At 31.7% G+C, this 13413-nt stretch overlaps 1 protein-coding gene across 1 annotated transcript in view; it reads right to left on the reverse strand.

Annotated features, from left to right (window-relative positions):
- Window positions 1-7145: 7145 nt before the first annotated feature.
- Window positions 7146-13413, reverse strand: part of LOC148284730 (uncharacterized) — a 91496-nt gene continuing 85228 nt past the window's right edge. The window contains exons 3-4 of the mRNA XM_088235618.1: window positions 10171-10282; window positions 7146-7678 (exon numbers count right to left, since the gene is read on the reverse strand). Of these exons, the coding sequence (XP_088091744.1) occupies window positions 7518-7678; window positions 10171-10282 (273 nt within the window). The 3' untranslated portion in view covers window positions 7146-7517. The remainder of the gene's footprint in view (window positions 7679-10170; window positions 10283-13413) is intronic.

Below are 13413 nucleotides of genomic sequence, written 5' to 3' on the forward strand. Positions count from 1 at the left end.
TTAATTTTAAAGTGCATATTCCAACTGTTTTATTTAATTATAATCAAGTGTAATCTTTAGCAAATCCTTTAAAACTTTCAGATAGAAGAATCCTAACTGACCTAATATTATTTTATAAAATGATCAATTCATTCATTGACTGTCCAGATTTGATGGAGTTGGTGTGTTTCCGTGTACCTGGTCGACATACCCGCCACAGATCTCCTTTTTGCTCCGCAAGTTTTAGGACCAACTATCACATGCACTCGCCTATCCCTAGGCTCCACAGATATGGTTATTAGTATGAGGACAAGGCTGATATATTTGGCTCTGGACTTGATAGTTATAAAACGAGTCTGATTTCTTTCGCAATATAATTCTTAAACTTTTCTTTATGTTTAAAAATGTTTTTCTTTTTAGTTTTTTCATATTTTTGTATATATTTCGTTAATATTTTTGGTTGCTTATGTGTATTTACCTACTTGTTACTTTTGTTATAGTTATTTATTTATTTATTCATATACACAGCACGCAGTGCCTTTTACTTAAAAAAGATACACATTAAAAATAATATAAACATTTCAATATAATGTGAAAAACTTAAAAATTAAATATAAAAGTATTATTTTACATAAATACTATATATATAACACAGCAGTTTTGTATAAAAAACATATTTAGATATAAAAAATAATTAAATAATGTGTGCAAATAAAATTTTAAAAGGAAAATAATTTATGTATGTTTTTCTTTAAAAGGTACAAAATATAAGTATATTAAATACAATAAAATGCTTTCGTCTCAAAAAAAAGAGTAATAATAATGACAATTAAAATAATTTAAAAAATAAGTATACACACGTAAATATGGTACACAATAGTACCCATACAAAAGTAATCATAGAAAGTACTATAATACGAGTATAAAAAATGTAAATTACCGTTCATCATCTTTGAAATGATTGAATAGAGTTAATTTATATAAGCTATACTTTAAGTGAAAAATATCAGCAACGTCGGAATAGTTATTGCCGAAAACATGAAGTCGATTCAGAATAGCATTATACGAGTATGCGGTACGTGAATGTATATTTTTGCAATTTTATAATTTTTTGTTATGTATTTATATATGTACATATGTTTTTTGTTTTCATATTTATGTTCAATATATAGTAAAGGCAATTTATGCTGTTTATAAAATATAAAAAAAACAAATAAATCGGATTCACTCAACTTAAAAAAAAAAGGTACCTTGGTGACGTTTGCCCCTTAAAAGACATAATTTTACACTTCGATGGCATATTTAACTCAAAACCGTCACTTTTAGGGTAAGTGAGTTTTGGCTGAACGGCGACGATTTGTAACACTTATAAAAAAGTTTTCGTTTCATAGTAATTTAATTAACATTCAGTTGAATGATTCGGTTAACAAAAATTGTTCCGTACAGTCCTCGAAGATACAAGTAACAACGAATTATCACTTCAGTTCCTGACCGAAGTGTATGAAATAGACAGCGGGTTTACGTTCCGAAGCCTCACGGAGTCAGGCTATAGCGGTTGGTTCCTTATGGGATCATTTTACTATTTGTATCGGCTATAACCGATCCCGTTCAGAGTTCAGGGCGGGCAACAGCTTACGGCGCGGCGCAGTGAGATGTGGCAAGTGGGAAGGAGCGGCGCGCGGCGGACGCTCCTCCCGCTCCGCGGCGAGATTCCGAACAATAACACTAAAGTGGGAAAACGGAATCTACCCGAGCTTGTGAAATATTCAACACAATACACTGGCACTGCATGAATCGGGAGTAACGAAAAACACCCGAGATTTTTAGTGAAATTGAGCTTAGAACCGCAATTTATGAAACGTATTACACACTCATAGTTCCCAATTTTTCGTGAGCAGAAAAGTGCTTTAAATTTTAAGATAAAATTTCTAACATCACAAACCGATTTATCTGTTTGACAATATTGTATACGTCGATATCAATACTTATTCGTTATTTAAAAAAATAAATTAGAAATTGAATCTTTAGTATATTTTAAATCTCTTTGTCGAATTCCATTGCAATCTGGAATTTCCTTTTATTTTATTTATTTATTATTTATTTTACTTTAATTGATTATTTTTTATTTTGTTTATTTTTAAAATTTATTTATTTTTTATTTTTGCACCACAACAGACCAGGAAGCCCAATTACAATGGTGAATTACATCACAGAACATTCAGGCTTGAGAAAAATCACATAAAAATTTTCGTGTTCTCACCGAGAATCGAACCCGGAACCTTCCGTGCGTGAGTCAAGCGTCTTCACGACACGATTAAATAATTCTGCTTATCACTTTGATTGTAGGGTGTAGAATATACAGATACATCTCTAGTCATGTCACTCGAGTAATCACTTGCTCTAAAGCTAGGGTTTCCTAGGACAGCGGTGCCCGTATCTTAACGGCCGTAGTGAACGGTGATGCGGTGGACAGCCGTCGTAACAGTGACTAGAGAGTGGTTTCCTAGGAAAACGGTTTTTATAACATTTATTAACACCGTTTTCCTAGGAAAACAACTCTCTAGTCACCGTTACGACGGCTGTCCACCGCATCACCGTTCACTACGGCCGTTAAAATACGGACACCGCTGTCCTTGGAAACCCTAGCTTAAGTAGCTTTACGAAATCGTTAGCAATAGACTATTCACTTATATTTCTTCCAAGGGATTTCATAATTACTTCGTAGACATTTTTTTTGAATTTCCTAAAACTTGATTGATAGAGTTCCATGTTTAATAATGTCAGTGACTTGGCTGAATTTCGCTGAGTAAAATTGACCCCTTTTCTTTTAGTATATTTAATATGTTTTAACAATTGAGATAATCAGTTTTACATTTTTTATTTCTAGGGCAGCTGTATTATTCAACAATGTTTGAGTATGTCCAAATGCTTGCAAATTGGCTGAACTTCCTCTCTAAATAATGTTATCCCTCTCTGTTGCAATTGATTTAAATTTGAATAATTCCCTAGGAAGTCCAGCCAGTCTGCAAGCATTTGGACATACTCAAACATTGTTGAATTAACTACCTGGTAAAAGAAGAAGTATAATAATTGAAAAATTGTTTTCAGGCGTTGCCTAGTAGGTGATTTGGTTCAGCCGGATGAATCTCTCCCACATAATAAAGGTTTTAGCTCCTTTACTTCACAAAAGTCAACAGATGGAAGAGTTGAGGAAATGTCGATGTTTAAACATGGGCAGAATGGTGAATGTTACACCGTGTGTAAAGTGGCCACTTAAACCAGCCAATGACAGGTCATAAGCTCTGTAAATGCCTAGACACCTAAATTTCCTTCTAAATAATGTTTTCCCCCTTTGTTGTAATTAATTTAAAGCTGTATTATTAATCACAAATTTATTTTTCCATTTGTTATCGGGACAAATGTAGTCAAATGTTCCAACCTAAAGGTTGAGAAACAATTAAGTAATAGTTCTCGATCAGCATATAACAAACTATGGCCTTGTATCGTCATGATCGTAGAATAATGACGCATGTGATTTTTTTAAACTTTATATGAGAGCGGTTAAATATTTTTTGACACTTATATCTGTATGCGGAGACAAAACTTAAGGTGACGAAAGTACATTCTAATCTCAAATGCGGAGAATAACCTGAAGGTGAAGACAACAGAATGTACTTTCCTCACCTTAAGTTTTGTCTCTGCATACGGGTATTAATGTCCCAACTTGATAAGTACCAAAGTAAACAGTTTGAAACATGGGTTTGTTATAGTATATATAATTAGCTGCGCATAATCGCTTATGTACACCATTCGCCCCTGCTACACTACGAGGCGGACATTTGTCAACACGATTAGCTTTTTTAAGGATTTTACCTAAGAGCAGCCATCGAGTAAAAAACACCAATCCGGGTTCCGGTCCTATTTCACACACAAAACTCACACAAATCTTCATCCGCCCGGACACAAAAAATACACGTAATATATCCTCTTCACCTTTTATAAATGGACAATGTCTGTTCATTAAGAAATATTAATTAAAAAAATAAATAACAAAATTCACCCCAACTCGTAATAACTATGGTATTTTTTTTGCGTTGTACGAGTATGTATTGTTCGATTGTTTTGGTTTAGATGAAGAGAGAATTTAAAAAAGCAAAAAATAATGAAAAATCATAAACGAATTGAAAAATACTTTGCTGAGATTAAAAAAAATTATATGACCCAAAGGTTTCCACAACAGATAGCTTTCATGAGTCAAAAGTATAATTGTACCATGTAAGCATAATTGTTTAAGTCATAATAAAACAAAACAGAACGAGCACAAAAACATTGTTCATATAAAAAAACAACAAAACATTTACATCGAGAAACATGTTTATTGTGATGATATCCCCAGAATTCGTTTACATTCCTTAATGGAGTCTTTGGAATATTTCTTTATAAACAATAATGGTCGCGTTCTGCCGACGCCTGAAATACTTGCTTTTATACCGGGAAGGACCAAAACGGGGTATGAAAAACAAAACAAAAGACGCGCAAACATTTCCTTTACACAAAAATGGCTTCTAATTAAACGAGTATTAAAGAAGGAAATTGCTTCCCACGGCGGGGATAAAGTATCACAAAATGTCGTAGGACCGTCGCCTCTTTGGCAAGCAAATAAAAACTTTATTCTAAGAAAGCATAGAAAAGATAATCAAACGATTTTAGTTAGTTGGATCTGATATTATATTTTCATTCTACATTATGTAAGTTACCAGCCTACAAACGGTATGAAATTAATTGATAATTCGAATGGAATGTTCAGAAAATTAAATTTATATGATTATAAAATATTAATAGCGTGTACTGTTAGGGTATACGCTCATGACGCACGTGAGAAATGCGGTATTTTTAGTAAAAATTTACGAAAAAATTATGCAAAGGTTCACAATTTTACTATTGTTCATGCTTTTTTAAAAATGATATTTTGTCCTCCAAAGACATATTTATAGTGATTATTTTATCTTTTTACTGATTTGACTACTTTACTTACCGGCATCACTTAAAAAAAAATAAAACGTTTATTTTTACTTGTTATTCACTTCTCAGTCTGTGTTTGATTATTTAAAAAGGGTTGGATTCAATAAAATACATACGGTTAAATTGCAATTTTCAATAAGGAAAAAAAAACAGGTAACTAAATCGAATTTAGAACAATTGTAAAGCTAATTTAGAACAATTATAAAGTAAATTTAGAACAATTACAAACAGAAGTTGTCGGCCTCGTGGTGTAATGGTCAGCGCGATTAGGTGCGGAAAAGGAATGATGATAGAGTAAATACATAGGTGCTATTAAACAACAAAAGGGTTGGAAATTATTAAGTTATAGCATTTGTATAAAATACTACTCGTATAACCGCATACTTTCGATTTTTACTAATTCATGCTTTATTAAGTTAGTTCATAATATCTTAAGAAATAATATAAACTTTTAGTAAAGTTACAATTTTTTATCAAAATTTCTCAAGAACATATGTTTCTTAAAAATATTTCATTGCTTTCTATTTATTTTTATTTCTTCAAGTCATTGTACAGTTTTAATTCCTTGTACCATGAGTTTTGAGACTTCGTTTTTCTCCTTATCGGTAATCTTATTTTTTTATCCCTATTTTCGAACATATTATATTTTTGATTAAATTCGATAACAATTTTTTATTTATTTTTCATCTGTTATTTTATCCATTAAAAATGCTAACTTTAATTTTGCTTTTTGCTTTATTGAGAGCAAGTCAATAAAAAATAGTCAATAGAAGAAAACAAGACTTGTATTATTCTAAAAACCGAAGCATCGGTCACGCGCATTAAAACAGCATGAACAGCACCAAAGGCAAGGCCCCAATAGGTGTGAGACGCGGGACCATAGAGTTTGTACCCCGCAAGCACCTTTTACCGCGCATGTCAGGAACGCGGACCCCGACAGTACCGAGTATTTTTTAACTGTATTCTTGTAAAACTTTTACGTTAGTTAGATAAAGAAGGGACTACATATGCATTAAAGACCATGGCTCTCACAAAAATAAATATAGAAAAGCTTAAATGCACTTAGCGATTAATGAAAAGATCCGTGCTTGGTATAAGCCAAGAGACACAACAAGGAATGAAAAAATTAAGAACAGAACCAGAATAACGGATATCATGGATCGCGTAGCAGCACTGAAGAGGCAATGGGCAGAACATGGTTGCGAGACAAGACCCCACAAGATGGACCCTTAAAAATTTAAGATGCAGACCTTGAGAATAAGCGAGGCGTTGGAAAATCTCAAAAAGATAGTCCGACGACATAGCTGCTGTGGAGGGTAAAAAATGGCTGCAAGCAGCAACAGACCGCAAGGAATGGAAGGATATGGAAGAGACCTATATCCGGCAGTGGAGGACAGGAGGCTGAAGAAAAAGAAGAAGAAGGTTAGATGAAGATACCCCGTTGCCTTCTCTGGTGAATTTCTCTGTAGTGGCAACTGGTTGGTTCAGGTTTGGAGGCGCGAATGGTTTTTTTAAATGGATAGAAAAACTAAAAAATAAAAAAATATTACGAAAAATAAAAAATTGTTATTTTTTATTTTAATATATTTCAGATAAAAATTTACTGAAATACTTGTAGACTTAATTATATGGAACGGATACTTAACTGCTTATTTTGTTAGAGACAAACTACAATGTTTAAATTTGATTTATTTTATTTTAAAAGACAATTAAGACTGAAGCATTATAATAAATAGACGTATAAAATAACAAATCTGGTATTTGTTATTGTATTCTGACGCTTTGATGCGCGGGGAATATAAAAGAAAACCGTCATATTGTGTGACATGTCGAAGTGAGGTGTCATTTTTCCTTGAAATGCGAATCACGCGGAAGTGCAACCTACTAGATCATTGTTAAGATAAAACAACCAACGATTTCATATCTTGACTTAAAAAAAATATAATACGATACAAAATTGAATACGATACTTCCATAAATTAAGTTGGGCAGTAATAACTCGCCCTAATAAAATGAAAATATGAACGGAGTAAGCTCGTCCTGATAAAATGAAAACATGAACTTAAAGCAAAGTTACAGTGAACAATAAGCAGTTTGAAAATTAATTTTTAAGAAACTTTAGTTTAGTTAAGTAGTTTTCAGAATTTTTTTTTTTAGAAAAAGGAAATATTGCGTTCTTAATATTTGATTGCGACTTTTGGAGCCATTTTCAACGAGTTAAAAATAACTCACTATTAGAAAATGGGAATCAAGTTGGGGTAGAGTGGGTTTCGTTTAACTAACAATTTTAGAATGCACACATTGATAAATTAATATTTAATAAAAACATTTACAAAAAATCATTTAGCCAAATTCAATCTTCAATATATGTATCTCTTAAGTTTTCTCTTTCTGTACATTTCCATTTAACGATTTCTTCAGAAATTAATGGCTAAAGGAGCTAATCTAATCTAAGATACCTATCTGACCATCTACATTTATTATGATATTCATAAATGTTTGGTTAAGATTTAAAGTCATCGATACGTCAGTGATATGTTATTATTAGTAATACATATTATCCTACCTGATCTTTCAGTCTCCGGGTGGTGATGGGGAGGCGCGCTGAAGGCGCTGGAGCACCCAGCGCGGCGCCCTAGGGCTCCGCCAAGCGGGCCACGGGAATCCATCGAGGGTCCTAACACACAAATTAAACACTCAATACACCAGCAGAGGAGAGTGCAAAATGGCCTTGTAATGTATATTTTTGTATGGCACGCTATTAAAGGTATTTTAAGTATGTTCAAAGGTTTTTAGAAAGGCTGGATGAAAACATTTTTGAGAAGGGAAAATGGCAGTCTAAGCATTTATTTAATTCGCAAGGCTTCCACACTTCCCCCCCTGTTAATGATTATAAATGTTATTATATGCTATATTATAAAGTTAAATACATATATTGCCATTAAATTTCTTAGATTTTTAGGATCGCTCAGATGGACAATAAGTTTTTCTGGGTTATTATGCCGTGTGTCGTTCGCAATTTTTTTCAAAGTTTCAGATCGCATTACAGTGTCTGTGAACCCTGGATGATGAATATTTCCATGGAAAAATATTTTTGAAAAAATGTAATAGGTATTAAAATAGCACTCAGTTCTTCTTTTTCACCTTTGTGTCTCCACTGCTGGATAAAGGTCTCTTCTAAACGTCTCCATTCCTTCCTATCACCCGCTTTCATCATCCACGGTTTACCGGCTATTGAGGCAATGTCATCGACCCATCTTTTATGTGGCCTTCCAACACATCTTTTGTTTGCCCATGGTATCCACTTTATTATTCTGGGTGTCCTGTCTGCCGTCATTTTGCCTCGCTAAGTGTCCGCCCACTGCCATTTTAATTTTGCTGCACGATCCATGACATCCACGACTCCGGTTCGGGCCTTACATCTTCATTTTTTATTTTGTCTCTTAGGCACATACCGAGCATCTGTCTTTCCACAGATCTTTGGGTGCATTTTAGTTTCTGGTTACTTTTCTGTGTTACAGACATGGTTTCTACGTTTCTAGTCCGTATACCGTCACCGGCAATATACACGATTTATAGACTTGTCTATTTAAGCATACAGGGACTTGTTTATATTAAAAAATATATTTTATTTTACCGAAAGTAGCCCAACTTAGCCTTATTCTTCTAGGCAACTTTGCTGTCTGGTTATCTTTACCAAGTTTGACTTGGCGTCCTAGATACTTCGATTTTATTATTGTTATTAAAATGTATCTCTTTGTTGGACTCATAATCTTTGTTTTATACATGTTTATTTCCAAACCAATCCAGTACACATTTGTCTATGTAATAATTCTACAGAAAATATTTTCATAATAATTTTCAAATATTACATACGTCATAAGGTAAATTGAAATAATTAAGTGCAGTAAGGCAGATAAGGTTATTAGCAATATACCGATCGTAATTGAGACTGAAAATGGGAACACCGATAGCGAATCGAGGGCGAAACTATGTAGGTTAAATAATGAAAGATCTTTCCCAGTACTGGGAAATGATACGTTATACGAGTACATGCTAGGATATTCAGTGGAAAATATGTCCAAGGTGAAAATAATATTATATTGCATGGTACGTGGTACATGTCCGTGTTCGACTCGTTATGTAGTGGTTTAGCTACCATTCTAGTAGGACTTGTCCGATTTCCGACGAGGTTAATAATAAGAAATATTATTTTTTAACGCAACATTTAATGCAACACTTCATTTTCCGCGCTAAAGAAATGTAAGGATCTTTAAAGGCGTTATCCAAGAAGATCAGAATACCATTTTATGATAAAATTAATAATATATTATAATTATTAATCATAATGACATCACTATTTCATTCTCTACCTGGAATCGATCAAAATATGTTAAGTCGTAAAAATTAGTATTATGTTTCATGTGATACTGTTGATAATTCATTAGCGATCCCTTCTTCTCTTATTTACTTTTATTTTTACAAATGTGCATGTAAATAATCGACTTGTTATGAAAATATCCTTTAACTACTTGTTTCTTATAATTTTTTGGTCATTTTTACATCTCATTATGAGAAGATGTTAATTTAACCATATATTTTGTAAATACGAGTAGGTTTAATTCCAAAATCTTTATTTTTTGTGCCTAAAACTTGACGACAGGAAAAAATTCGCATTTGTTCTCGTCACTGCAATATATGTATATATTTTATGTATAACTATATACGTTTTACTAATATGTTAATACAGTTTTCAATTTTTATTGATTTATTTTTATTTCCTTCTTTTGTTTGTATTTTTGCTTTCAGTAAAAAACATAGAATTTTGGATGATTCTAAATACTGCGCAATCTTAAGTATTTAGATTTATTTTACTTTACATTATGTAAAATACATTTCTGACTATGTTTGTAAAACATGTAAACCCTTGGGGGCGTTTACATAAATAAATATATTATTTTATAATATTAACGCGAATTTTTTTTTATTTAAAAATAACAGATATACTTTTAAATGACTTGTAAATATGGCGTAATTGGGACGGGGATCCATGTTGAAAGGTTGATGAAGGGAAAGGATGTGTTGATATTTGAAAGCCGGCTTGGAAGAGTTCATAGGCGATGGCAGTCAAGAGGCACGGAAGACATAAGTAACGAGTGTCAGGCATACCTGGGGGCAGATGTGGTTGGACCCCTCCTGGGGGGTGCATAGATGATAGGGCTCCGAGAGGTGTATATCCAAGTCCGGCGCCCCCCGCCACGGGAGCACCGACTACCACTTCCTGAAAAAAAAAAAACAGCGGGTATTAAATAAAAAATACACAAGTACCACTAATTAAACGTATCTTTATCCCACTAAAACCTCACGAGCTATGTTCAGTTAGAACAAACAAACTTATAGGAAAAAAAAATGCTCAAAAAGTACAACATTAAAGAGATACAACAATTAAGCAACTACCATCAAAAAAATTAATTGATAATCAGTTAAATATTCACAATGATTATCGTCATAAGATAAGTAAAATATAAAATAAAGAAACTCTCCAAAGTTTATAATAATTAACATGATGCATAACATACAGATTTTTTTAGTAAATCACCAAGGGAATCCAAAAGCAATCTATTATCTATTTAGTCTGCTTACATAATAATTTATTATTGAGTCCTATTTTCTTACGCATTTTATTGCATCTTTATACATTTCACCATTTTCAATTATTTTTCTATTTTAAAATTTAAGAATTCTTTTTTAAAAAACGTTTTTTTATTTTATTATTTTTAAATCGGTTTTGTTGGCTTTTATAATTTATTAACCTTCTTATCAAATAATAATTATTTGTAAAATATTGCATTTTGTGAAAACAATTTAAAGGGTGACAGGAAACAGGTCTAGCAGTAATGTAAATCTTGTATATAATGTATGTATGTTATAGGTACATATTTCAAGTTATCAGTAATTGTTCCATATTACATTTAAAAAAAATCAAATTCAATTTTTAATAATGTAAAATATGTATAATGTATAGGTACATTCTCGTTTAAATTTCCAAATGCTTGCAGACTGGCAGGATTTTCTCCCTAGGGAGTTATTCATATTTAAATTTGTTACAGAGTGAGATAACATTTTTGAGAAGGGAATATGGAAGTTTAGGCATTTACAGGGCTTATGACCTGTCATTGGCTGGTTTAAGTGTTTCCCCGAGTTTCTCCAGGGTATGCTTGGCTACAACAGTTTAGAGACTAGAAGGAATGTGTATTTGACCACACATTTTTATCGATTGTTGCGCGGTATGATCGATAATTCTGAAATTATGATGAGCATTGGTTTGTATGTTCCTGATAATTACCTAAGACAGCGTCAGCATAGATTGTTTCATATTCCGATATTCAAGACCAACCTGCCTATGGTTATGCCTGTTGGAAGAGCTACCGCTATGTTGAACAACATCGCTCTGGATATTGATCTGTTCCATGTATCCGAAGGGGTTTCCCGGAGCAGGATTCTTCGACTCCTTTGACATGAGTCTCTTTCGTGTATTTTTTTTCCTTTTTTATAATATGTACGTATTGAATATATTTTTGTAATGTATATGTTATATTTAAAATAAATAAATTGAATTGAATTGAATTGAATTGAATTGAAGTGGTCACTTTACACACATTGTAACATTCAACATTCTGCCTATGTTTGAACGTCTACGTTTCCTTAACTCTTCAATCTGTTGACTTTTGTGAAGTAAAAGAACTGAAACCTTTATCATGTGGGTGAGATTCATCCGGCTGAACCAATTCACCTACTACGCAACGCCTGAAAACAATTTTCCAATTTTTATTCTTCTTTTTTTACCAGGTAGTTCATTCAAAAATATTTTGAGTAAGTCCAAATGCTTGCAGGTGGCTGGATTTCCTCCATAGGGAGTTATTCATATTTAAATTTGTTGCAACAGAGAAGGAAAAGATTTTTGAGAAGGGAATATAAAAAAAATATAATGGCTGTTTTATAATTTTATAGAACTATTATGTATTATTAATATTTAAAGAATAAACTTTGTGGTCAAACATTTTACTAAATGTTAATAAATATTTGTATATAACCGTTAACTGACTTTTCTTTGTCTACTTACCGACGAAGAGACGGGTACGTCTCGAAAAGTGGTAAGGTCTAAAGTTTTTTTTTTAAAATTAATATTTGCGTACTTCATTTTACCCAAATATTAAAATTTTTTCTGGCTATTTTTAACGAGTTGTAAAAATAACTCATTATTAGAAAATGGAAATCATGTTTGTGTTGAGTGGGGTTCGAACCTCGGACCTCTGATCTATTTGTCTTTGCTTTTTTAATGTTTTAAAAAAAAAAAAACTTTTATTAATAACAAATTAAAATACAATATTAACACTAATTACAATTTTTTACATGAATCAAATACATATATTTACATTAACGTTTCCCATTACGTAAAAGAAATAAAAAATTCTTGTGTACATAATGGGGAGTGACGTCTTACAATAGATTATTTTATTTTAATCAATAATATTTTTAGAATAACATAAATAAATTACAAAAAAGATATTAACTATGTTTTCAATCAGTGTTACATAAAGAAGAATTATAGATGTAATTTTTTACTTCTTTCTTAAATATATTGTATTCCTGACTGTTCTTTTTATTATCTTTGTTCATTTCATCAAAGAAAAATATTCCTCTGTAAGTATAATGATGTTGTGCAGTAGTTGTTTTTAATTTAGGAATTAAGATATTACTAGCTGTTCTAGGTCGCGTACTTACGTTTTGAGACCTAGAAATACTACTATTTATTTTATCTTTATGTATTTGAAACAAACAATTCTTTTTATGTAGCAATTTTATATCTAAAACATTAAATTTTTTAAATAATTAAACAGTGGGAAAAGTAGACGGTTTTTTCAAAATAACTTTTATAATTATTTATTGTATTTTTTCAACTGGTAAAATATTTGTTCTAAAAGCACCACCCCATCCGATTATTCCGTACTGTAATACGGATTGGGCGAATGCAAAGTAAATTGGTTTTAATTTTTCGATGGTTAATGTATTCCTTAATGTAATAAATACATATATAAGTTTTCTCATTCTATTTACAATATTATTTATTTGCTCCTTCCATTTTATATTTTTATCAATTATAATGCCTAAATATTTAATGCTATTTTTTTCAGTGATTTGAAGGCAATTATCATTATGAAACTGATATCCTTCATTGCATTTTGTTGTGTGTATACAAATATTTATAGGAGGTATAATTTGTTCTTTCAATGTAAAAGTGGTGTAATATGTTTTTTCAGTATTCAGAGACAAAATATTGTCATCAAACCATTCTTTAAATTTATTAATATCTATATTTGATTTTAAATTTACTTCGTCCCATGAAGATCC

The sequence above is a fragment of the Micrasema longulum genome, unplaced genomic scaffold (assembly GCF_059751315.1).
Source record: "Micrasema longulum isolate JH-2025_06_02 unplaced genomic scaffold, ASM5975131v1 h1tg000094l, whole genome shotgun sequence".
NCBI classification, from domain to species: Eukaryota; Metazoa; Arthropoda; class Insecta; order Trichoptera; family Brachycentridae; genus Micrasema; species Micrasema longulum.